This window comes from Euleptes europaea, chromosome 6 (genome assembly GCF_029931775.1).
Source record: "Euleptes europaea isolate rEulEur1 chromosome 6, rEulEur1.hap1, whole genome shotgun sequence".
NCBI lineage: Eukaryota > Metazoa > Chordata > Lepidosauria > Squamata > Sphaerodactylidae > Euleptes > Euleptes europaea.
In genome coordinates, this window is record NC_079317.1 from 68,473,663 (window position 1) to 68,501,571 (window position 27,909).

General features: G+C 40.8%; 1 protein-coding gene across 1 annotated transcript in view; it reads right to left on the minus strand.

Annotated features, from left to right (window-relative positions):
• PDHX (pyruvate dehydrogenase complex component X) overlaps nucleotides 1-27,909 on the minus strand; it is a 52,850-nt gene that overhangs the window by 10,825 nt on the left and 14,116 nt on the right. The window contains exons 5-8 of the mRNA XM_056851017.1: nucleotides 18,888-19,059; nucleotides 15,779-15,926; nucleotides 3,516-3,574; nucleotides 18-176 (exon numbers count right to left, since the gene is read on the minus strand). Of these exons, the coding sequence (XP_056706995.1) occupies nucleotides 18-176; nucleotides 3,516-3,574; nucleotides 15,779-15,926; nucleotides 18,888-19,059 (538 nt within the window). The remainder of the gene's footprint in view (nucleotides 1-17; nucleotides 177-3,515; nucleotides 3,575-15,778; nucleotides 15,927-18,887; nucleotides 19,060-27,909) is intronic.

A 27,909-nucleotide genomic window follows, 5' to 3' on the forward strand; every position in this document is an offset into this window, starting at 1 on the left:
AAGTAATGGTGACCTACCTTTGCAGAAGCAGCAATTTCCTGAAGTCCCTTGGCTGCAGCATCTTTTATGATTGGTGTAATGATACCTTGGTCCGTTGCCACAACAATACTGATGTCTATAGATTGCAGCTGCTGGGGGCCCTCTCCATCCCAGGTCACATTCACATCTGGCATTTTCTGGAAGAAGGAGACAGAATGAGACACAGCTGTTAAAAGAATAATAGTGCAACCAATTACCAAGTATAAGGAAAACCCTTTAGAATTTATGGGCAGATAGGCATTCACATCTGTGCAAAGGTTTAGCTTAACCAAGACAAGGTTAATAACAATGACAAAAGATTTGCCATGCACATCTTTGAATAGATTTATTTTATTAGATGGTATTCAAGCATGCCTACTTTGTCACAAAGCATGAATGTATATTGTAAACATGGAAACTGTACAGCTGGGGACAGCCAGAAGGAAAGATAGATCTGTACAGTTGCTGAACTGTTGGTGAATTATTAACAGAATGCATATCCCTTCAGATATCAACTCTCACCTTTGGATACCTACGGTAGGAACTAAGAATTAAGACAGCTTACCCCAACCATAAGGATTTTCTGTCCATATTTCAATTATAGGAGAAAAACAATGCTGAATATTAAAAAGGAGAGGGAACCCATAATATATCTGTGTCAACGATAACTGTTTAGAAGAGCTAAATTTTTGACAAATGTGAGACTTGTTAATTTCAAATTTGACGTTTTAAAATTAGATTGAAATGTTTCCATCACACAGCTGTGATAAGGCTTAATGCAACAATGCTAAATATTAACTTGCCACATGCAATACTACTTGATTTTTGTTAACCCCCTTAAATACTAATAGCAACTATAACTGGGAACGATGTAAAACACTCCAAAAAGAAGCCTATACTTGTTTATTCTTGCAAAGAAATATAAAATAGGATAAAAATAGGGGAGGGGTTGTGTCTCAGTGGTAGAGCATCTGCTTGGCATGCAAAAGGTCCCAGGTTCAGTCCCTGGCATCTCCAGTTAAAGGACTAGGCAAGTAGGTGATGTGAAAGACCTCTGCCTGAGACCCTGGAGAGCTGCTGTCGGTCTGAGTAGACAATACTGACTTTGATAGACCAAGGGTCTGATTCAGTATAAGGCAGCTTCATGCGTTCATGTGTTCAATTTGAGATTTTTGACTTGGACATTCACTTGGATCCTAAAAGGCACACATGTGTAGTTGTGCCCCCGCCCCCAGTGGCTCTTGAGACCTCCAAAATGCTGCTTTTAGAAGCTGGGGGGAGTTGCATGGACAAAAAGCTAGACAGCTAGACAGCTGCAGTGAAGCCGAGGAACCTGGCTGGCATTGTTCCTGTGCTAACAGAAATTCTTGCATCATCATCAGTGGGCTAATGGAACAGACCAATTTAATCAGGTTTCCCCTCCTTGTTGCAGCTCCCTAGGCCCCATGGCTTTTTGTCCACTTAAGCCCTGCAGCCTTCAGCATCAGCATTTGGGAAGGCTCAACATGAGAGATTAGTCTAGGCTGGCTATGTGAGTCAGAGGAACTGCTTTACAGTGGTTCTAATCTCACTGGAAAGTCACAGGTGGTAGTTTGGGACAATTCCCATCACATGATCATTAACCTTCAGATGTCACAAGGATCCATCTTGCCTTGTGTGTTGTTCATCAATAAAAGGCCACTGGGACAAACTGTCCAGAGGTCTAGAGCAGTGGTTGCCAACCCTTTTTTCACTTGCGTACCCCTTGGCAACCCATTTCCATAAACTGTACCCCTCATATTACCAAAATGTTTGCAATTAATATAGTAGCTGTTATTTCAAATGCCTCTTCTTGCCATTATTCAATTTTTTTTGCGTACCCCTAAATATCCTCATTTGTACTCCTGGGGGTACGTGTACCCCAGACTGGGAACCACTGGTCTAGAGTTTTGTGTGTGGCATCCCAGCAACAGCCAGTGTTACTGTTTGCTGCTTCAGGAGCAGCTGTAGGTATCTGAGCAAGCAGATATGTATTACTATCATGAGCTCGATGTGAGCAAACCTTTCCACATTTTGCATAAAATGCAATGTTGTTCCTCTGTCACACAGACACAAAGGAACAAAAAACAAACAAACCAGAGACATCTTTAAAGTTAGTTGTGTTCTGAAAACAATTTATATATGTAGTTTAGTTTACAAAGGGATAATTCTGAAGAGGTTCTGTTGGTTTATTTTCTGCAATGTATGGGTGAACTCTTCCAATAATATCTAAACATCAGAGTTGCAAAAATACACACTTTTAAAAAATTTGTGAACACACAAATAAAATAAATTGGCAATATTAATCGTTCCAAAAAGTTTTTTCCTTTGTGTGTGTTGAGTGCTGTCAAGCCACTTCTGACTTATGGCGACCCTATGAATTAATGACCTCCAAAGTGACCTATCGTTAACAGACTTGCCTAGGTCTTTATTGTACAGCAATTTTAGATGGCAAAAGCTTTTCTGCAGAGCAAATTACAGCATTTTGCTATATAGTCTGCCCACCTCCCTCGGTGACTAGATTTATAAAAATGCAATCAAGTACTAACATTTAATACAACAGAACAATTATAAGCCTCTATAGATAAAGCAACTGGAGCACATATAGCCTATTTAGAAATGGTTAGGGAGTCATATCTTCACTGTATCTGCTTTGTTGTTATAGCTATATATTTGCGCACTGCAGCTGTACGGTGACTCTTTAAAGCCACGCTCTCTGTGCCCCTGCCTTCAGATGTGAGGCCGGTGGTGACCAGAGAAAGGATTATTTCCATGGTGGCCCCTCGCCTGTGGAACATCCTCTCCCTTTAGACTCACTAGGCACCAGGTCTAATTTTACTCAGCCTTTTATTTAGGAGTTTTATCTTACCAGCCTTTTTAATATTCTGCTTCTATTTTGTGGATAGTTCAAATGCAGTTTCTATCCATGGCTTGCTTTTTAATGGTTTCTTTTTATACTGGGATGCTTTAATTGTAGCCACCTTGAGCAGAATTCTGAAGAGGCGGCATAAAAATATCCTAAATAAACAAATAAATGTTGACGTCATGATCAATTAAATATATTATGTACTCACAATAGAGTCACATAAACATTTGATGTGTGGGGGCTGCTATATGCTCAAATCAATACCCAACAGCTATCCAAGATTAAATGATTAAGGTTATCAGAACACTTGGCAGTTATACCTGTGATGTTAATAACCATGAGGAGGTGCCATGTGGATAAAAACTGTATATACATTTTCTAACCAGCACATGGGAAAACCACAGAAGCAGCAGAAAATATCTAAGGGGCTAAGAAATCTTCTTTCAAGTATACTGTGATTTCAGAAGTACAGAAAATACATGAACCACTTTTGTGTTCATTGAACAGATTTGAAAAGGCCTACTTTCAGTTAAGATAAGATTTAACTCATTACACCATTACTTGCCATGAAAAAGTACAATCTACAATGTTTTATTAAAAGTTAGCTACTTACTTTGAGGGTAGCTGCTGTCGCTTTGATAATGAAGTCATTTACTGATACTTCAATATTATCTGGAGGGTGAGGGAGAGAGAGAAGTTAAAATGTTGCAATTTGTATTATGTGAAACTGCATATTTCCATTATTAATACACTTGCATTTAAAAAAATCATTAGCCAAACAGCAGAATGTGCTTTTATAGAATTATACTGTTAAAAGCATAAGAAAATTAAATTAATTATCTTTAAAGTACAAATACTTTTATAGTAGCATTAACAAGAACATTACTAGGCGCTCTCAATGCTATCCATTCTAGGCACTGACAGGAGGTGGAGATAGATACTACAAGAAACTTCCTTCTTCTTGCCTGTACCAGAGAATCCGAAGCTCTCCAAGAGCTCAGATTAAGCAAGCTTTTTCATGATTTCTCTAAACTGGAATTCAAGGTGAACTGAATTCCATCCCTAGTAGTAGCTGAGACCCACTCTGATATGTTGGCATGAAGTCCCATCCTGTCCCAATGACAGGCAAAATTTCATCTCACCATGAGAACTATTAGCCTTTCTACACTTTAAGGCACAAGGGTGGGACATGAAACAAGACTGCCACCAACCTGGGCCCAGCTCTTGCAACCTACACCACAGTGCTAGCTGCTGCAGCTGCAAAAAAACAACAGTGTATCCTGGGCTAAGATCGCCTGACTGGGTTGTAGCACATGGCTCAAGGAACCAATTACAGACCCCATAAACCATAGGCTTGCTAGCTAACTTCTCAAGTCAGGACAACTAATCAGAAGGTGAGAACCTGTCCCAGACTGAGCCCAGCTCAGCTTCCATTCCTTAAACGAGCCTGCCTTCTTGGAATTCTATCCTGCCTTCCTTAGGTTGCGTTTTTCATGTCTGGTCTTTGCACTTTGGACCGCTCACTAGACTCCTGCCCATCAGCCCAATATCAGCTGCGCTTGCCTCTGACCTGCGCCATAAACTGCACCTAAGATCCTTAATATATCCTCACCCACACCCCGCTTTGAAGTGTGCATGAATATGGAGTGCGCATAGGTGGAGCTAATCAACCACGTTTCTGACCCAAAGAGGAGAAGAAAGACCCAAGAGGCCTTACTGGCTGATGCACTGGGTCATAACAGCAAGCTACAAATATGCTTGCTAGATATTATTGCCAAGCAGGCAAGGTTCCCGTTTCAGTGAGATGCTAGTTTATCACATAATTTATTCAAGATAAATACACAGAATACTGCTGAGGCTTAAAATGGGGAGGGGGGCGCCAATCATTCAGAAGGAGAAACAATTTTATTGTCAATATTTCATTTACAGTGAATATATTAAAATCCACTTCCTTTTTAAAAACACTACATTGGAGGCTTCAGAGCTACTTCAATAATATATGAAGACCTGCAGGGCATTCTGTAACACTACGAACTGTATTAAATAATCTATAAAGTATGGTTTTCCATATGGAACAGTTTTCTAGATGAAAGTGATAAGAGTTCCCCACAAACTATGGTACATAAATAATTTCACACACCTGCCTGTTGAAACACAGTTGATGTTACAAAGCAGCGTTACAGAAAAATAAAATAAATAAACTTAATTTAGCAGAAACTTATGGAAAAATATAGTTTACAGAGTAGTGCAAAAATCTGTAAACTGATGTTGAATGTTTGTGGTAACAATACTAGCACATCACAGTGCCCATAATTTTATCACATACCGCAAAATGTTCGGTGCATAAATGGCAATCTGATTGTGTTAAGTATTGGTGTACTGTCATATAAAGATCTCATGAAGGTTTACAAATAAACACAAAAGACAAATTGCATTGTTTCTTTCATTGTCCTATGATGCATGAACTGAAGGACTCAAAACGATTATCTTGTATATCAGTTCAGCTATAAACATAAGAAAGGCCATGCTGGATCAGACCAAGGCCCATCAAGTCCAGCAGTCTGTTCACACAGTGGCCAACCAGGTGCCTCTAGGAAGCCCACAAACAAGACAACCGCAGCATTATCCTGCCTGTGTTCCACAGCACCTAAAATAATAGGCATGCTCACCTGATCCTGGAGAGAATAGGTATGCATCATGATTAGTATCCATTTTTACTAGTAGCCATGAATAGCCCTATCCTCCAAGAAAATGTCCACTCCCCTCTTAAAGCCCTCCAAGTTGACAGTCATTACCACATCCTGGGGCAGGGAGTTCCACAATTTAAATATGTGTTGTGTGAACAAATTCTTTTATCTGTTTTGAATCTCTCACCCTCCAACTTCAGCAGATGACCTCGCGTTCTAGTATTATAAGAGAGGGAGAAAAGCTTCTCCCTGTCCACTCTCTCCAGACCATGAATAATTTTATAGACCTCTCTCATCTCTCCCCTTAACCACCTTCTTTCCAAGCTAAACAGTCCTAAGCGCTTTAACCGCTTCTTATGGGGCAGCTGCTCTAGCCCCCTGATCATTTTGGTTGCTCTCCTCTGCATTTTCTAAAGCTCTGCAATATCCTTTTTAGGTGTGGTGACCAGAACTGTATACAGTATTCCAAGTGTGGCATCACCATAGATTTGTATAAGGGCAGTATGATAGCAGGAGTTTTATTCTCTATTCCTTGTCAAATTATGGCCAGCATGAAATTTGCCTTTTTCACAGCAGCTGCACACTGGGTTGACATCTTCATCGAGCTATCCACTACTACCCCAAGATCCCTTTCTTGGTCTGTCGCTGTCAGCAAAGATGACATCAGTGTATATGTGAAGTTGGGATTTTTTGCCCCAATATGCACTTTACACACTTGCTCACATTGAATCTCATTTGCCATTTTAATGCCCCTCTAGTTTGAAGAGATCCTTTTGGAGCTCTTCACAGTCTGATTTTGTTTTAACCATCCTAAATAATTTGGTGTCATTTGAAACTTGGCCACCTCGCTGTTCACCCCCAACTCTAGGTCACTGATGAACAGGTTGAAAAGCACCGGTCCCAACACAGATCCCTGAGGGACCCCACTGCTCACATCCCTCCATTGTGAGAACTGACCATTGATTCCTACTCCTATTTTTCAGCCAGCACTCAATCCATAAGAGGACTTGTCCTTCTATCCCATGACTTAGCAGTCTTTGGAGGGGGACTTTGACAAAAGTTTTGGAAATCCAAATACAGTGTTTACCGGCTCATTCCTGTCCACATGCTTTCCAAAAACTCTAAAAAGTTAGTGAGACAGTACCTACCTTTACAGAAGCCATGTTGGGTTTTGCTCAGCAGGGCTTGCCCTTCTATGTGCTTGACAATTCTATCTTTAATAATGGTTTCCATCAATTTACCTGGAACAGACATTAAGCTAACTGGCCTGTAATTTCCTGGGGCCCCCACCGGAACCTTTTTTTATAAATGGGTGTTATAAATGTCCCTTAGAGGCTGATCTAAGGGACATGTTACATCTCATTGTTAGAAGTTCAGCAATTTCCCATTTGAGTTTTTGAAGAACTCTAGGATGAATACCGTCTGGTCCCTGTGACTTGTTAGTTTGTAGTTTGTCTAGATGTTCTAGGACTTCCTGCCTTGTTACCATTATTTGCCCCAGTTCCTCATTCTCCCCTCCCCAAAACAGCTGTTCAGGAGAAGGTATCTGCCCTATATCTTCAACAGTGAAGACAGATGAAAAGAATTCATTTCGTTTCTCAGCAATCGCTTTATCCTCCCTTATTGTTCCTTTACTCCCATTGTCATCCAATGGTCCAACCACTTCCCTAGCTGGTTTCCTACTCCTCATGTACTTAAATAATTTTGTATTGTTGTTCTGTTGTTGTTCTGTTTAGCATGCCTCTGTGCAAGAAACATGCCTCTATACAAGAGCTCTTTGGGGCGATATGCTGTTCAGATTATTGAGGTGGCGGCATCTGCACATTTTGAAACTGGGCTAACAATCACAGAGAGCAGGCAGGAATTTTACTGCATGACTGGAAAGTCTAAAACATCTAAGCAAAACCTTTTTTAAAAAAAATCCCTTAATTAACTATTTAGCCTGAAGGGATGCAGTGACTTTGAGAGGTCTGGATTTTTCCAGCACATACAACAATGAATGTCCCAGTATTGCTGAGACATTATGAAACTCTCCTTCCCTCAAGTAGCAGGTAAAAGGCTATGCTCACCCTGAAGTATCAGAACATTTAGAGGGGAAACTAGAATGACAGGATACAAGTCATTCATACAAGGCGAGACATATCCAGCTGTCCTCAACCAGAGCCAGGGCTTTTTCGGCCCTAGCAGCAGCCTGGTAGAACTCTCCTTTGAGTGAGACCCGGGCCCTGCGGGACTTGATTCAGTTCTGCAAGACCTGTAACACAGAGATGTTCCATTGGGCCTATGGTTGAAGGCAGTGACGGTTTACAGCAGTTGACCTCCCTGCTGGAACCTTCCAGGAATTGTGCTTCCCCTGTTGGGTGGTTCTGTGCTGGGCCTTGTCATGTCACTGAAACTGACTGCTGCTGCTGCTTGCTCACCCTTTATTAAAGCACAGTTGAGGACGTCATCTTTTAAGTATTTCAGAGATATTGCTTTGGGCTTTTTATAATTCTACATTGGTTTGTATGATCTTGTTTTATTAATGATGCAGAATATTGCTAGCTTCTCTGAGCCTGACTTCTATTGGGAAAGAGTGGGATAAAAGTCAAACAAACAAACAAAAATGTGTTCAGAGGGAACAACGCAGGACACCAATGCAGTGTATCTTCAGGCTTCCTGTAGGAGCATCCCAAAGGCACGTGTGATATTTTTTATTGCTTTACACGAATAACCAGAAACTCTTTCCATATTTTACTACTGCTGTATTGGACTTTAATGATTCACCGCAAAAGTTTCAAAATACAGGTTAGATTTATGCCACTCGGTATGCCTGAAAATATATAGCCGAGGAGGGAAATTAATTTGCTTTTAAAGTTAGTATAATTGCCTCTGCTTATTACAATGGATGGATTCAGAGAAACTAATTCCATATAGTTACTACCAATCCAGAACAATGGCTACCTTACTGTCTCGGGATTTTTTTCAGGGTTTATATTTTAGATGTTTGGTGGTATCCCCTTCCCTTTACATTTTAAAGAGCCATTATTTTCTATGGGAAGACCTGGCCTCTGAAATGGACTTCCAGCTTATCAGGTTGACCTAGCTTCCCCTAGCCTTGGAGACCAGGTCTACCACACATATGAAACAATGGACCCATTATTAATTATTGACTGCAGAGAGGCCAGGTCTATCATCCACAGTGAATATTGGAACCATTATTTCTTATGGGCAGTAGAGAGGCCAGGTAGAAAGCATGGGCCCTAAATGCAAAACACTCCTTAAATTCTGAGAGATAAATTTTCATTACTCCCAGAATTTGTGAGTGTTTGGGTTTGTTTTGGGTATATTCAAGTGCATGCCTCTAGCAATGATGTTTTTCAGTTTTCCAGAAGCCTCAACTCCCCAATTCTGCTACTGCACTGCAGTTTGTTACTTGGTCTCTAAAGTAAAGTGCATCAAGAAAAATACTTTCTTGGAATGTGAACAAGAATGAAATCCTCAGGCTCATATGCTCCTCCTTGTGCATGGAACCCAGACAGGAGACCTCCTGGTTTATAGAAAGTTTGATCTAACCAGTTCATTGCAAAATCTGAATTTGAGCCCTTTAACGAACCAGTTTTTGTTCCTGACCCTAACCCAGGATTCTAAAGCAGGATTAAATAATGGTTAAAAATCCACTGATATCTCTCAGAAGCTTCTAAAAAGACGATCTGTAAAAGCAGGACCCCTGGAGGGCTGCAGTGAGGATGTTTATCAAATTGCCTCTCCCCTAGCAGCCCCCCCAGAGGACTGTGGCAGAGGGTGGAGCAGCTGTTGGGTCTACTTTAAAGAACTGAGAAGCCCTCTTCCAGTAACTTTTAAAATCTTCTGAAGGAGATGATATGTATATCTGCCAGGTGCACTGTGAGATATAAAGAGACCATCTAAAGGCTGGGTTGGGGACTTTGCCTTTATGTTATTTTATTTCCCATGGTCACCCACCAATGCTGCAAAGATTAAAGACAACATTTTGGAATCATGTTTAAAATGGAATTCTCTTATTTTAACCTTTGTAAACTGTACTGAAAGAAACGTGGGGCAAAAATGCTCCAAATAAACAAACCCTAGTTTGTGGCATACACAAAAGTAGAATGGGAATAGCAACTAAGAACACATTACTGCTATGCCATATGTTTTATAGGCAATAAGGAGAACTGCAATGAATCTTCCTTAAGTCAAAATAAACATTCTGGCCTTGCTTAAGAAGAATAACAGTGCATTTCTACGCAGAGTTACTCCAGTCTAAGCCCACTGATTTAAATCGACTTTGACTTCAATGTAACTGATCAGGATTGTTCTTTTACAGTGCAAGCCTATACAGACTTACTCCAGTCTATAGGCTCAGAATGTTGTCACTTGGCTTAAGATTGCACTGTTAAGGTTTAAGCAGTTATTAAAGAAAATTAATTTGCCAGTATGTTTCAAAAAGGAATGAAGATACCATCTTTTTTTTTTTAAAGAAGCAACAGAAGAGAATCTAAGGAAGCTTACACTTGAGCAAATCACCATCTATTTCCCATACTTTTTAGGAATAAGAAAAAGAACACTGGAGGAACACTGAGGAACTGCATAGTAACTTTCACCTTTCTAGGAACTTGAGTCTATGACTTTGTAAAAGCTGCTTTCTTCCTATCTTCCCTAATAAAGTATGACGGCACATTAGTGGGAAGGAAAACTAATTTTAATGCAGTGCTATCAAACTCTGTTTTCATATAAGGCATTAAAAAGCCCGAGAAATCTGAAAGGTGAAGAATTCTCTCCCTCTCTCCCTGCTCCCCATTTTCAGCTTCTGATTTGTATTGCAAGACTAAATGACTGGTGAAGAGACGTTCAAAAACAAAACACAAAGCCCAATGGGGTTGGCTCACACTGAAAAGGCTTGATCATCATATGAATAAGCTGTACCTGTTTAGAATTCTAATGGCAGACTTTGGCCTTTGCACTGGCCAAGGTTGCTTATTAAAAGGTAACCTTGGAATTCTTCATCCAAAAGGCACTTATGCAAGCAAATCCACTCATGTGAGGAAGCTTATGGTGGACTGTGTTGATTCTTTTTGCTGTTGGGAATATGGCAATATCAAAGCAGCTTAGCTCTTCAGCAAAGGCAAAGCTTCCATTAAATCAAAATCCCTTGCCTCTAACACGGCATCTGGATGACCCTTTGGTCATCAAAACCAATTTAATGGAGATCAGCGCAATCAGTGGATTGCAAGAGTAGTCACACACAGACACAGAAAGGAAAGAGAAGCAAATTACCCAGCTACATCCAAGGTCCAGCAGATGGATGCCTAGCAAAATTCTAATTCCCCAACCTGAAAAGCGCTAATTTAGATTAATGCTGTCATAAAGAAAACATTCAACAGAACACTTTAAACCACAAATATTAAGCAACAATAGGATAAGCAGGATTCCAAGGACTTCTACACCCAACAGTGACCTAAATTCTACGCATGTAGATAACAAATATTTATATTTCATGTACTATGATATTTTGGGGGGGATGATGAATATTATCCACCTTTGTTGCAAGCATTTTAAAAAGTGTGTGAGGGCAGAGGAGGCAGCTTAATTAGAGAGTCCTCAATGAGACACCTTTCCCAGTACTACCAGCAGTCTTTCCAGGTCATCCACTAGCTTTTGGCCTGACCTACAGGTCCCCACCTGCATCCAAGGCATCCAGTTCCTGCCCCCCAACTTTGTAATGATGTGTGTGTGTGTGTTAAGTGCCGTCAAGTCGCTTCCGACTCATGGCGACCCTATGAATTAAAGTCCTCCAAAATGTCCTATCTTTGACAGCCTTGCTCAGATCTTACAAATTGAAGGCTGTGGCTTCCTTTATTGAGTCAATCCATCTCTTGTTGGGTCTTCCTCTTTTCCTGTTGCCCTCAACTTTTCCTATCATGACGGTCTTTTCCAGTGACTCTTGTCGTCTCATGACGTGACCAAAATACGACAGCCTCAGTTTAGTCATTTTAGCTTCTAGGGTGAGTTCAGGCTTGATTTGATCCATAACCCACTGATTTGTTTTTTTGGCAGTCCACGGAATCCGTAACACTCTCCTCCAACACCACATTTCAAAGGAATCTATTTTCTTCCTGTCAGCTTTCTTCACTGTCCAGCTTTCACACCCATACATAGTAATAGGGAATATGATAGCATGAATTAATCTAGTCTTGGTGGCCAGAGTCACATCCTTACACTTCAAAATCTTTTCTAGCTCCTTCATGGCTGCCCTTCCCAGTCTCAATCTCCTTCTAATTTCTTGGCTGCAGTCTCCCTTTTGGTTGATGGTGGAGCCAAGGAATAGAAAGTCTTGAACAATTTCAATTTCCTCATTGTCAACCTTAAAGTTGTGTAATTCTCCTGTAGTCATTACTTTTGTTTTCTTGATGTTCAGCTGTAGTCCTGCTTTGGCACTTTCTCTTTTAACTTTCAGGAATAGTCGTTTCAAATCTTCACTATTTTCTGCCAATAATGTAGTGTCATCAGCATATCTCAAATTATTAATGTTCCTCCCTCCAATTTTCACTCCACCTTCATCTAAATCTAATCCATCTTTCCTAATGATATGTTCTGCATATAGATTGAAGAGATAGGGAGATAAAATACATCCTTGTCTGACACCTTTGCCAATTGGAAACCATTCCGTTTCTCCATAGTCTGTTCTAACTGAGGCCTCTTGTCCAGAGTACAGGTTGCGCATCAAAACGATCAGATGTAGTGGCACACCCGTTTCCTTTAAAACCAGCCATAGCTTTTCATGATCCACACAGTCAAAAGCTTTGCTGTAATCTATGAAACACAAGCTGATTTTCTTCTGAAATTCTCTCGTACGCTCCAGTAACCAGCGTATATTTGCAATATGATCTCTAGTGCCCCTTCCTTTTCTGAAACCAGCCTGAACATCAGGCATTTCTCGTCCCATATATGGTAACAGCCTTTGCTGTAAGATGTACTGCATTTCAATGGGAATCTGTTAAGTAGCCTGCCTTACTGAGGACTACACTGGACCCGCACCACAGAACAACACAAATCAACTGTCCTCAGTCTTCAATTCTTGCATATGTTCCCCAGCCCTTCCCATCACAGACTGATTGGCTCAGAACACACACAGGCTCTTGGTAGAACATGTGCATGAAAAATACATACACGTTAAGAATATAAGCCATGCTGGATCAGACTGATCCATCAAGTCCAGCAGTCTGTTCACACAGTGGCCAACCAGGTGCCTTAAGGAAGCCCACAATCAAGACGACTGCAGCAGCATCCGGCCTGTGTTCCACAGCATTTAATATAATAGGCATGCTCCTTTGATCCTGGAGAGAATAGGTATGCATCATGAGTAGTATTCATTTTGACTAGCAGCCATGGATAGCCCTCTCCTCCATGAACATATCTACTCCTTTCTTAAAGCCTACATGTTCATTATCCAGGGGCCGGATGAGAGAGAAGTGGGCTCAGTCTACTTGTACATTTTTAGTTTAACTCTAAGAGACTGACATATCGCACATACATAAAAGCTTGTATTAAACTGGCAAGAAAATAACTAGGTACCTGGGAGGGTGGGGAACCTACTTCCCTTTTATAAAATAGTTTACATGGTATCTGATGGAAGGAACTTGGACTCAGTGTTAGAGCATCTGCTTGGCATGCAGAAGGTCCCAGGTTCAATCCCCGGCATCTCCAGTTAAAGGGACTAGGCAAGTAGGTGATGTGAAAGCCTTCTGCCTGAGACCCTGGAGAGCCGCTGCCGGTCTGAGTAGACAATACTGACTTTGATGGACCAAGGGTCTGATTCGGTATAAGGCAGCTTCATTTGTTCATGTGAAAGCTTATATCCTGGAAATCCTGTTGGCCTTTAAGGTCCTACTGGACTCAAATCTTGCTCTTTTACTGCAGACCAGCACATATACCCACCTGAAACTAGTTTAAACTAGTTACCATCTGTGAAATTGTTCACAACCACAGCTACAAAACTAACAGTGCAATCCTAAATAGAGTTACACCCTTCCAAATACATTTAAATCAGTGGACTTAGAAGGATATAATGCTGTTTAGGATTGTACTGTAAGAAACCTATTTGAGCATACATATTTGATTGTCAAAATAATCATGATCCAATGGATCTCAAACTTTTTAAAGTGAGGCCATGACATTTGGGACCTACTTCTAAATTTACTTGACTATTTAGGATCCACTTGGAAAATAACTTCATACAACTTTACCTTTCCACAACCTAAATAGGAGTAGGAATTTCGCACCTGGTTACAATGAACATATTTATTCTGTTTTGTATGTTTCGTATTTGTATACAGCATTTTTTAGACGCAGGATGAATTACATCACCACTTCAAATATTATGCAAAAGATAATCCAGATCTGCCATTGACACTCCTCTCTTAGTTCATCCTGTTCCACTTCTTTCCTCCAAGCCCTGATAATCACTTTCAGGAGAGTCAAGAATCCCTTTGGGCTCCTAATCCATAATTTGAGAACCACTGACCTAATCTAACTTTTTTTTAAAAGATGCTATTTGAAAATATGTTGTGCCACCCTGATACATCTGTTTTTTCACTTTTTTAAAAACACAAATCATTCACTTCTTCTAACAGTTTAAATTTATGCCCCCATGGAAAGGCACTGGAAGTAACTAGTTCCAGTTAAAAGGTTCAGCCCATTTTAAAAGGGCATTTTATATAAATCAGTCAAGGAAGCAATTTTATTCTGTATTGCTATATTTAAAATATGTAGTAGTACCAGGAAGCTGCTCTACATTTCCAGAGTTGTTACAACTGAAACAGAATCAAGGAATCAAGCATGTTTAAATGGAAATGCAATAAAAGCAAGATTCTTTAATCAGTTCAGTGTGCTACAGCACAGATGGAGTATTATCAATACCTAGTCAGATATCAATGGAATAGAAAATAATGTGAAAGACCTGCAATGAATTGTGTGTGTGGGGGGGATCATTTTCCCATGTATCCCCTCCCCTCTATTTCCTTTTCCTTCCTCTTCACAGCCCCCATATCCTTCATATGAATACCCCATAGAGGGGTATTCATGGCTGTTAGTTAGAATGTATACTAGTGATGCTGCATACCTATTCTCTCTAGTATCAGAGGAGCATGCCTATTATTTTGGGTGTGGTGGAACACAGGCAGGATGGTGCTGCTGCACTCGTCTTGTTAGTGGCTTCCTAGAGGCACCTGGTTGGCCACTGTGTGAACAGACTGCTGGACTTGATGGGCCTTGGTCTGATCCAGCAGGGCCTTTCTTATGTTCTTATGTTCCTCCTTTCCCTGCTTCCTTCTCTCCTTCCCATCCACTAGCCAATCTGCCTTTTAGCTGGCCGCTATCTTCAGGTATATTTATTGTTTATTTACATCATTTATACCCCGTTATTCACCCCAATGGAGGCCCTAAGCATGAAGCTGCCTTATATTGAACCAGACCCTCGGTCCATCAAAGTCGGTATTGTCTACTCTGACCAGCAACGGCTTACATTATTCTCTTGTCCTCCATTTTATCCTCATAACAACCCTGTGAGGCAGATTAGGCTGGGAGTATGTGACTGCCCCAAGGTCACCCAGTAAGCTTGCATGGCAGAGTGGGGATTTGAAACTGGGTCTCCCAGATCCTATTCTGAAACTCTAACCACTGTATGACACTGGCTTTCGTGTGGTGGCTACTGTTGAATAGCAGCAAGCTGCCAGTGGTTGCTGATGAGCCTGGCCCCAACTAATCCTATTTCAAAAGACAAACCAAGCCTTGAAAGAGCCTGTCCTCTGTCTTTTCTTGACAGAAACCAAGGCTTCAACTGGCAATACTGTTGTGTTGCCTACAATGGCCTTAGAGGACATTTATTTCTTAAAGCATCAGGTCCTACTTCTATTATTTTGGGGTTGTTGTTTTTTTAAACCACCAGTATATTTTTGTTTAAATTTCAGATTTTTCTGCAAACATGGGGTGTTTTTCAGGTTTGCAGAAAGATCTGTCCCATCTGTTCATGGCTCCAGTCTCCAGATTTGAATATCCACAGATTTGTTCACTTCGAGGATTATATATATTGATATCTATCACTATGGAATATACAGACAACAGAGTGTGATTACCAGTTTATGCAGTATACTGCATTATACCCAGCAATTAAAAACGTTAATAGATTCACCTTTTGCGAACTCTTGCTTAAGCTTCAAAACAGCACCAAGGTCACAGTCAGCAGCAACATATGCATGAGGTATAGTAGTTTTAGATTCTATTAGTTTCTTAGCAAAAGCTCTTCTAACATTGCTAGCAGAGACTTCAGTGAATGCACCCTGAAACAAAATAACATTTTACATGCTGAATCACTAACTAGAGAAGCATAAACAAACTTTTGTTCTAAAATACATTAATGAAAATAATGGTCACTGCATATACTTTAGACTGTTATCTGTGGTGAAAGATGCACTGATCTCACCTACCTTCTCATTTTTAAATGTGTAGCCTGCTGTTTAGATTCCATGCACATTTTCTTTTTACTCTGCACTACTAGTGCAAATAACTGACACCTCGTACCTTTATTTATTTATTTTCATACTGCTACCCTGCCCTCCCCCAGCCAACCTTAACATTGTTACTAGCACTGCTTCATGGGAGACATTCACAACGAGCTAGATTTGAGTCCAGTAGCACCTAATCAACAAGATTATCAGGGTATAAGCTTTCAAGAGTCAAAGCTCCTTTCATCAAATACAGGACTCAAACCGAGCTCTCTTATTGCAGACCAAAATAGCTACCCTCTAAAGCAAGATGTCTTTATTTCTTTCAGCTGATAGAAAATGGACTGCTTTTACTGCTTCTTTGGCATTTCCTGCCTTGAAATTTGGAACTGTATCTTCTTTTCAGTATCTTTCACATCTAGGTCTTCTTCAAGTCTCGATGAGCTATACTGCTTTTTACTATTTGGACAATTTCTTGGGGGGCGGGGGCTTGACTTGTTTTGTCCCATGAGCAATCAATTTGCTTTGTGTCTAATCTTCATCTGAAGATGGTACAGAAAATGTACAACCTGGGCACTGACACTTAAACCAACTGCTTCAATAGTAGGACAAGGCTACAAGCTCTTGAAGGGCAGTTCGGACCAGCTGAGAACACAGGAAACAAAGAATCCAATAAATAAAGATACATCAGTATTGGGCTGGAACACTCAGTGGCAGAATGCAGTTCCTTAGGTATCAAGCTGTTGTGAGATCCAAAAGACATGATCGTCTGGACAGGCTTCGTCTGACAGACACTACTCCAATTGCATTCTCCTGATTCAATAAGGCCCGATTGTTGACTTGAGAGTTATACCCTGACTTCTAATGAAAAGCAGCTTTGGAATGCAGCAATTTTCAGCAAAGAAGTGGCAGGAGGGAAATGGGTAACTAGCACTTCTCTTGCCTGCCACTTATCAGGTTTCTAGATGTGTTTGCAAGGAAAAAAAGCAGTTTAAAGGGGGGATTTGCAGCAGAAAAATTATGGGCTAGGCAAATCTTAAGTTCCCCACTCCATCTACTTGCTAAAAACATCTTCTTCCAAAGTTGCTTTTCTCTAGAAGCAGCAGTTGTTGAGTATTAAACAGTCTTTGTCACAAAATATTGTCAAAGGCTTTCACGGACAGAGTTCATTGGTTCTTGTAGGTTATCCGGGCTGTGTAACCGTGGTCTTGGTATTTTCTTTCCTGACGTTTCACCAGCAGCTGTGGCAGGCATCTTCAGAGGAGTAACACTGAAGGTCAGTGTCTCTCAGTGTCAAGTGTGTAGGAAGAGTAATATATAGTCAGAAAGGGGCTGGGTTGAGCTGAATCATTGTCCAGAATCTTTGTCACGTTAGAGCAGGGGTCTCCAATGTGGTGCCTATGGGCGCCATGGCTCCTGCCAACACCTTTTCTGGTGCCCACCAAGTGTTTTTAGGAAGTGGGTGGGGCTAGATAGGGCTTTTGCCCAGCAAAGCTTTTGACTGGCTGTGCGGTTTTTTAAATCATTGATTTGGCAGCAGCTGCCACCATAGCATGAGGATCTGCACTGTGTTATTGAAGTTTATTTATTTATTTAATTTTGTGATTTATAGCCCACCCTCCCCAGCCGAAGCCAGCTCAGGGCGGGTAACATACAAAAGCATTATTACATCAATAATAAAATTAACCACAAAATCTAAATCTAAAACAATAAAATCCCTATTAAAACTTAAAACTTTAAAAATACAAGTTAAGCTGTGGCAATAATTTTGAGGCTGGCTCTGCCTCCTGCTGCAGCTATTTTGTGGCATCTATTTTGTTGCTGCAACCACCATGCTGTGTCAAAATTCCAAATGGGCCTGCAGGCTCAAAAAAAGGTTGGGTTAAAGGATTTGCTCCTTGGCAACAGAATGAGTTGAAGTCCTAAGAAAAATCAGTGAGAAAGCGACAAGTAGATCTAGCAAGAGTGCCCATATTTATGGCTCCCCCCACTCCAAATTTATCCTTGCACCGGCAGCCTATCTCTGTTACTTAGAGATAAACAAATATAGGAGGGCTTTTACCTTGGCTAGGTGTGCAGCCTTACCCTCTGCTATGTTAGAGGGGAAACTCAAGAAGATACTCAGGGCAGAGACTATGCCCCTGCAAATCCGGGGATTTAGAAACCACTGAACATGTGCTCCTGAACTGAAACTATTACACTATACCCCGTTGTAAGTTTATTGAGCCCCTCATACTGAGAATGGGACCCGTCAAGGAAAGAGAAATGTTAGAAAAGCTCCTACAAGGAGATAATCCCTCAATCATCTCTCAGGTAGCAAAATTTTGTACGGCTGCAATGACAATTCGTTGCCACAGAGTAGTCTTAGTCCAAATGGCAGATGTAACTCGGATGTTATTTATTTTATTATTTTTATTTTTTAAGTGACTTAAGACTCGGACTGTAAACTTTTGTCGGTAAGACCATTTTAGTCCATGTATCTTGTTTTATCTGGCCAAGGGCAGCAAATTATCTATCTATCTATCTATCTGTGAGAACAAAGGTGATCATCATTTTGATACTTTCTGACATCAAACTCTGAATTTTATTTCAACTTTCCTCTCTTCAGATTTTGTCATACATCTAAAATAACTGCATCTTCTAAAGCAGGTTAACTGTTGCTTTAGAAGCCTTAAGGCAAGTATTATTGAAAACACAACAGGCAATCTCTCTGCCGTTTTCTGACAGAACACTTAAATTCACATTCACATGCGAGTTTCATATACAAGTCAGATTAATACTGTCAATAGTTGTTACCATGGAAGCACGTTGTCCTGGTACAGAAACTGGAGGAACGGCAGGGCAAGGCACACTTGCTAATGGTGGGGCCAAAGGCACTACAGTTGGCTGTGCAGGGTGTGACGAAACCAGCGGCCTTGCTTCAATGGGCTTCCCCTTCTGTTTTTGACTGAGAAGCTTGAGAGCATCCCTGTCATTCAAAAGAGCCATTACATTGTGTTAAAAGGGAACAACAAATTAAGAGAAACTTTCTACCCCATAAAATATTATTTTTCAAAACCTACTACCCAAAATTGAAGTTATTATGGATTCTCAACTACCAAGCAGGTTATGTGTATGTTCTGGGGACTGCAATGAAAAGCTACCACATCAGGAATAACTGCATAAGTTTTTCAAATATGTCCTCTGTTATGGCACTTATCAATATATCTCCCCCCTCCCCCCAATAAAGAAAAGTGGCCAATTTGGGCAACCCTCTTATGTGAATATGATCAGATAAAACTACTGCATGCAGACAACCACCTCACACAAATGTGTGAATTGGAAAGGTTTAGCAAAATATACATTTCAAATGATATGGTATCACTGAAGACAACACTGCAGTTTTGCAAACCAAAAGCTGACTGCAGCTTTAATTTTGGACTCACATTACTAAAAGATATAGGAAAAAATCCTGGGTTGAAGTTAGACGTCCAAGGTGCAAGAGTGTGTAAGTGGTTCCACCTCAACTGTGGTTAAGGAAGACATTAGAATCCACCTTACTCATGGTTAACGTTAACCAAGGTTCTTGTCGGAATCAAGTTCCAGCTTGATTCAAAGTTTCAGAAATCAGAAAGTCTTCAATCATACTCTATGTGCTGATAGAGAGGAGCCTTTGAGAATAAGAACTCAGTATTTGTGCGTGTCATAGACCAAAGTTTCCTGAACGTGACTGAATGCAGCTAGAAAAAGGATGGGCCTTAGTCTGATTCAGCAAGAAAGGCCAACTGCAATATTGGTTCCTTATTTTGTTCTACAACACACTCACTTCAGATGTCATTCATTATCCAAGAATAAATAGAACTTGTTTGATTTAGCACCGACAGTTGTGCATTCACAACTGTTTTGATAAGTAAGCAAAAACACAGAGAAAATTGTAAATGTAAACCATGGCTATTTAAAATAATGAAGTCATAAAATTATACAGTCTTCAAATTGTTAGTTTAAAAAGCTGTAACAATCATATACAAAAAAGAACAGACAGCTGTGAATAACAGTTTAAGATTTTATAATGCTTGCCACATTACTAATAGTGTTTTCCCCATCCACATATTATTTAATGCTATGAAAACCTACTTCAACTACAGCCTTATAAACTGTTAGCAACTTTTTTTTATACTGTTACTGGCTTTAGTAACTTCCAAATCATTAACATATTCATAGCTCTATATAAAATCTTAATAACAGTAATAAATAAGAACAGGGTTAAACAGGATGTGCCATTTGTCAGCCCTGAGGATGCTTAAATGTACTGAAAATTACATATACAGCATGTATATATCTTCTTTTAGATGCCACAGTCTGCCATAAAATTTAATAGCTTCCCCTCTGACTTGCATGGGTAATATAGGGCTGCTGGTTAAGAATGAATTTATTTGTGACATGCACTGCTGTGGTTAAATTATGGAAGCAGACCTGGACCATTAAAATCAATAGGGGTTTTGCCATAGATTTCCAATTTGACATGCCATGCAAACTCACTCTGGCAATTTGGAAATTTGCAGAGCACTATTAGAACTGAGGATACAAATATTGTTCACTTTCATTGTACTTGTCATCAGATGTCCTGGACATATGTCATGTACAGTTCTCCCCCAACCCCAAGATATTACTGTATGTATGTTCCAATTCTGCTTCAAATTTAGTGGGTTTGTAGGGGTTATTTTGTTTTTAGGTTCTGGACAGGAGGGATATTGCATTTCCAGACAGTGGTAATGCATGAACAAAACAATATCCTCAATCAAGATAAAACCTGATATCACTAAGCAGGTCCACGCTAGTAGAGACCTGGTTATTATTAGCAAATGAATACTTGCCATTCATATCTAGATCCATTTCCAGCACATAACAAAAAGCATTGCTGGATAAGATGCCCTTATTGAGAATTCAATTTCACTGAAAATTGTGTTTTACTGCCACCTGCAGTTTTCAAAAGAATCAGACTGAGAAACTACAGAGCAAAATACTGCCACTTGGATTTAAAAAATCCTGCTAATGGGAGATCAGATTCCTGCAATGGACTATGGCAGACAGGTCGCTGCCAACATAAGTGTGTGTAATCACAGTTTTACACGCACTTACGCTGGCGGCGGGGTCAGGCTGCCTCCTAAGGCTGTTAGATTTAGTTAGTTAGTTAGAAAATTTCTATGCCACTTCTCCAGGAAACCTGTTCCAAGGCGTCTTACAAAATAAAAACATGCTAAAAATGTAACACAATAAAAGTTAACCACCAAAAACACAGCCAGAGTATAAAACATCTCATAACACTGAGAAACTGAAAATGAGTCACATAAGACACTTTCCAGGCTAAAAGCAGACTATTAAAATGATACTAAAAGATAACCCCTTAATTAAAACTCTGGATAAAAAGAAATGTTTGGGGCTAGCGTCTGAAAGACCAGGGCAGATGGGGACAGCATAGAGTTATTTAAAACAGTTTTGGACCTTTGGTTGGGTTCAGGAGGTGCAGATTGCCTGGGACATCAGGAACGCGTCGCTCACACTTCTCTGCATGCCTCTAGAAGTTGGGATCTCTGTCAGAGGTATATGAACATGCAGTTTTGGCAAACTGAGTACATAGCAGTTTCCACTTGAATGCAAAACAAACCGTTTTTGCTATGGTTTTGAAGGTCTGTAGTCATTATTGCCCTGACCTGGATGGCCCAGGCTAGCCTGATCTCGTCAGATCTCAGAAGCTAAGCAGGGTCGGCCCTGGTTAATATTTGGATGGGAGACCACCAAGGAATACCAGGGTTGCTGTGCAGAGGAAGGCACTGGCAAACCACCTCTGTTAGTCTCTTGCCATGAAAACCCCAAAAGGGGTCGCCATAAGTCGGCTGCGACTTGATGGCACTTTACACACACAGTCATTATTAGTTCAGGCAATAAAAAGGCGAAGTACAGTTCTCAAAACAGGACTGTCGCAAGGCAATTTTTAAGTCGCTCCTCCACAGCTAATAGATTTACAGTCTGTAAGGAATGTAGCTATTAATGGAATTGGACTATTTCAGTCTCCTTAGCAGCTATGACCAATCACATAAAAAGATCTGTATGCTGGCACAAAGACTCTGTAAAGAGCATGAAGGAGGCAGATGGCTGTCATGTGCCTGCTGAATGCTACTGCTATGTAGAAGAACTGCCAAGTGGTGCCTATAATGGGTCATAGTTTCCTAGGTAGACAATTTCACTCCATTCTATTTTGCTCATTGATTTTATGTTAGATTTATATCCTTCCTCATCCAAAAGCCTTAGTGAAAATCATATTATTATTTTTCACATTTTAAATTAGGTCCAACACCTTAAAACAAAACACACGTACATACCATTCCAATGTTTAAAAAATAATATAAAGAGCTACATAGTACATGGAATATTTGAGCAACTCTTGGCTTGGCTCGCATCATGACTGTGTTTGATGATCACAGACATCATCATTCAAAGGACAGTTTGGGTTGTTCAGAAACAGTTCGAGCCTATTTGCTGAGTTGCTTTCCATGTTTGCGCAGGCACAGTCAGAGGCATCTATTCACGAAGTGAATTTCCCCTGTCACAGTGTGCCCCACTCTTCAGGCAACGAGGAGTTCCTCTCAGGCCCTGAGCTTGGAGGTACAGGTCCCTCTAAGTGCTCTGCAGGCAGACCCTGCCATCCTGCCAAAGCAACCAGTCATGGACCCCACCCCCAAGTGTGCCAACAGACCAGGAATCACCTGGAAAGTCCTGCACCCCACAGGAACCTTTAGGTGCCAGGTCATCAGAAAGGGAGGGGGCCCCAGCCTGCAGAACCTTGAAATTTTTGCAACTGCAGCAGTTCCCATAAGACTTGCCTCCAAATTCCACCTCGTGCCTATTCTGCCTTACTCCTGCCTGTCTTGTACCTGCCCTGTCTCTTTCCTTCCTTCCTACCTTGTTGCCTGCCTGCTCACCTTGACTCCTGCTGCCTGCCTGAGAAAGACCGCTACCTGTCAGTTACAAAATAGGACACCCCCACCCCACTCTATACTGCCTCCAATTGTTTAAAGGAACAATACGATCATTCAGTTCTGTACTACTGCATAGTTCATTGGATGTCAAGCTGTAGGAAGGCACTGCTGTTATTCTGTAACCTGCCTTGAGTCACAGTGAGAAAGGTGGGGTATAAATAAAGTTAATAAATATATACATTTTTCTGAGGAAATCAGTATCCTACTATCTAGTGTTTGTCTGAGTCTGCCTGACAGTCATATCAATAGCAGTCAGCCAGCGGATCATTTAAATGTTTCTTCCTATTGTGTTGAGAGCAAAGAGGCAGAAAACTGACCAACCTCTGCACTTCAACAGCCCAACACAACCACAGCTTGGGGAAAACTGATTTCCCTTACTGCACAAGCAAAAAGCACAAAGAAATGAAACCTATCGACCATGGCTACTGCATAACTGCAAGTATGGCTGGTTTGGAGCTCAAGTTGGGCGGCAAACAGTTGCAGTGAGATGAACTGCCCCCAGGCACAATCTGTAGGTAAGCTGCAGCTGCCAAAGAAGATATACTTGCTGGGTGAACACGTTAAATGTGGAGTCCTCGGTACGTCTTATCTTGCAGAACAAACTCAAGGCACCAGAAACCAGATGGAAATAGGAAGATTTTAGAGATCTGCATGCTTTTCAGGTTTCTGAAGAGCATCATTGTTAAATCATCCCCCACCCCCAAAAAAGTTGCCTGTATTATGAGTATGGCTGGTCTCAATAGAACTTTGCAATCAATCCTACATATTCCAGAAGATTTTGACCCTGGGTTTCTCAATCAGCAGTTCCCTTTGCCCCCTAGCACCCCCCCCAAACAAGCCTTTCAAAAAGCAGTTTGTCATATGGCACGATCGTCTGTTTAAAATAATAATAATAATAAAAATTCTAGTAGGCATACCCAAGTAACTTTTTGGATACCTCTCTATATTTTAATTGAATGCTACCCTGCTGTGTTCACAAGCAGTAAAAAGGTAAAGGTCCTCTGTGCAAGTACCGGGTCATTCCGGACCCATGGGGTGACGTCACATCCCGTCGTTTCCTAGGCAGACTTTGTTTACGGGGTGGTTTGCCAGTGCCTTCCCCAGTCATCTTCCTTTTACCCCCAGCAAGCAGGGTACTCATTTTACCGACTTCGGAAGGATGGAAGTGAAAAGTTAAAACAGCATTAACACCATTTGGTTAATGCTGTATAACTAGTTGTCCTTCTCCCACTAAACACAACACAGCCATTTTAGTTCTTTCATTGCCAAATTTATCATTAGAAAACAGCACAACTTTAAATGTAATAGATTTTCTGCCCCACACACAACTGTATCATTAACACAATTAATTTCTGTCTGAGAATCTTACAGATTAGGCACTTTATTTTGTAAGTTTCTGTTTTTAACACTGGAGGGGCACAAATATCTAACAGGGTGATAGACAAACTAATTCCAACATATATGAATCAGGGAAACACCAGACTTTAAAGCAGAAATATGCTGCAGCAACAAATACACAAACTAGACTTATAGGGCAAGGAGAACCACAGAATTTTTAAAAAATGAAATATACCAAGCATTAAAATATAAAGAAAACAAGACTACGATCATACTGTTTTTTAAAATGAAGAGACATACAAGTACTTCTGTTAATTTTTTAGGACATGGAGATGTTGACATTTAAGACTGCACATAGCAAGCAGATTGCAATGATCTGAGTGACAGCCAGGTGATAGGTGGTGTCACATGATCGCTCAATGACTGAGCAGAAAATCTGGCCAAAACTGGACTGAGCAAGATAGTCCTGGCAACTAGGCAGCCAACAGTTCATTGGCTGGGAAACTGTGCCAGATATGTATATATGTGTACTATATGTGTATAGTTGGTGTGGGTTAAGAGAAGGAGGTGCTTTGCGGAGCACTTTGACACTGTGAATAAAAGAGCACTTATTTATACGTGATGTCTCTGCTGTTTTCACTCGCTGCTGGGGTGACTAACGATTCTCACAAACGCCATCAGGAGACAGCAATCTAATCGGAATGTCTTCTTCATCAGGAAATAAATATCATATTAATGGGAAAAGGTAAGTGGAAAGGTTTAGCCATCCCCAAACTGATCTCTTTTTTTGCACCACAATGTTTCATTTCTGGTCAACTCTAATATTTCAGGCATTTGCTTGCCTAAAACTAAGATGCAAAGTAGTGACATATGTTGATTAATCTACAGAAGAGATTAAGAATGCAGAAACACCCCAAATATGTATACAGCACTTTAGAGCACTCAAAGAGCTTTAGTTATATTGACACCCATCCCATAAGACACTTCAGTATTATTTTCTCCGTAATCCAGATGTGGGAGACTGAGGCTGAGAGAACAGCAGCTTGTCTAAAGAAGCCAAGTAACTTCCTGCCAAGTACTGAAACAGGGACTGTCATTCCATAATTCCACACTTTCTAACCCAAGCAGTCGGTTACTTTTTGTCTTTTCAATTATATTTGTTTCCTTTTCCAAAATGCTTTGTATGTTGGTTTCTTTAAAGGCTTTTCTGTAGCTGTACTATTTTTCTTCCTTACAAAATCTGTGGTTCATTTCCATGGCTACAGGGAAGCATCAATTAGATATCTCACAGAGAAATCCTATGCAGCGTTACCCCATTGATTTCAGTTAGCTTAGATTGGAGTAACTCTCCACAGGATTGCACTGTCAGTGACCCAGAAGGTTCCCAGCAGCCATGAACTAGTTACATACTATAAATTACAGCTGAACTTAAATAATTACTAAGCTTCTGTTAATGAGGCCACTATGTGCACAAAATAGAAGCTGTACTTCCCCCACACACATACAATGTATACTGAACCATTCAAATATAAACCTTGACTTAATATAGGGTTTCAGAGTGTATCAGGAAAGCTTAACAATTCTGCAGACTGTGTTCATGTATTGACAGGCAGGCAATTTATTAAAGAAGGGGATAGTATCTATTCCCATGAGGAACCCTTGTAATTTTTCACTCCTTATGTTACACAGAGAGGTTTCATTATCAGAAATGGATAGATCATAATGATTGCTTAAAACAAAGAATCTCACATGGGCACAAAGGCTGACACACACTCACGCACCATGCTCCACCACCTGCAAGGGCTTTCTCAATCATTTAAACGGAGACGTAGGACCATGCATGAAAAAGGAATGCAAATGCAAAGAATTGCCTATTCCGTTGACAAGAAAAGGAGAAACGGTTCATCAGACAACAATTTCATGTATGCATTAAAGCTCACAAGATATACTTGTACAGATTGCTAGGTCTGGAACTTGCATGATCACCAAGATCTAGGATCTAAGTTAGATGGGCAGTGCACTAAAATTACTATAGGCTGAGTATCCCTTATCTGGACATCCCATATCCAGACTGATCCAAAAACTGGATCTTTTGAGCCAGCATGCAGGCACATCTGTGCCGCCCGGCCTCTCCCGACTTCAGCCATGGAAACCCACTTACCTGCAGGAAATGAAGAGAGACAGCCAGGCCAGCTGGAGGGAGAAAGTGCAGCACCCCCCCCCTTTCCTTGGTGCTCTGGGAACAGAAGAGACAGGAAAGAGGGGGGGAAAGGGTGAGGAGGGGGGGAAAGGGAAGCCAGCTTTCCTTCCAGGGAGGAGGAAACTACCACTGGCACGGCTGCTAAAAGCTGCTTCACTCCCTCTGCCTCAGGCTGAGGACCGGACATTCCAAAATATAGAAAGATCTCAAATACGGACCACTTCTGGTCCCAAGGAGTCCAGATAAGGGATACTCAACCTGTATTTTTATTCATCCCCCCCCCCTTTGGTATTAGAGTAGATGCAGTTTTCTGAACTTCAGAAATAACAAAGGGATACACTTCATTAGCCCCTTGGATACTAAAAATCTTATATTTTTAGTTTTAATATTTAATGGCAAAGAGCTAGTTTAGAAGCAGCTTTGGCTATTTTGTTAATCTTGCTGTTATACTGCAGCACATGGGTGCTCTTGTCCAAGGAACCTTAATTCTTGGGGTTGTGGAAGCCACGGGACCCAAATTTTTCCCCTTTGCCCCTGGTCTGCACAGACAGTGCAAAAATGTGTAAGAGTATTGCCTCTTTAATGCTTTGGTTCTGCTCCTTGAAGTTCTGCAAAATTTAACAGCGATCATTGGATTGGAACCCCTGGGTTAAAGACAGAATAAATTCTAATCAGGATGAAGCAGGAGGAATATGTTCATCCCTGTTATTTTGTATCACAGAGCAGCCAAAATTATTTAAATCAAAGCTAACCTTTGCTTAACAACAGTGATGAAAAGTAACTAGGAATGAACAAAGTCCTTCCTTCCTTCCCTCCCTGATTTGTGCAGTTTCAGACATTTCTGTCATTTTCCAAATGTTCCATAACCATTCTTTGATGGAAATAAAAAGCTGGAGTGCTCCAGTTGGCTATTATGGCCCTTGTAAACTGATTAGAGAGCTTCAGCCGGCTCAGTTCAGATTGAAGAAGAGTTGGTTTTTATATGCCGACTTTCTCTACCACTTCAGGGAGACTCAAACCAGCTTACCAGGGAGACTCAAACCAGCTCACCTTCCCTTCCCCTCCCCACAACAGACACCGTGAGGTAGGTGAGGCTGAAAGAGAGTGACTTGCCCAAGGTCGCCCAGCTGGCTTTGTGTGTAGGAGAGGGGAATCAAACCCGGTTCTCCAGATCAGACTCCACTGCCCTAAACCACTACACCACGCTGGCTCCCAATAGTTAAGGAATAAGAAGTTTTATGTTTCCTTTGATTGTAGTTAATTC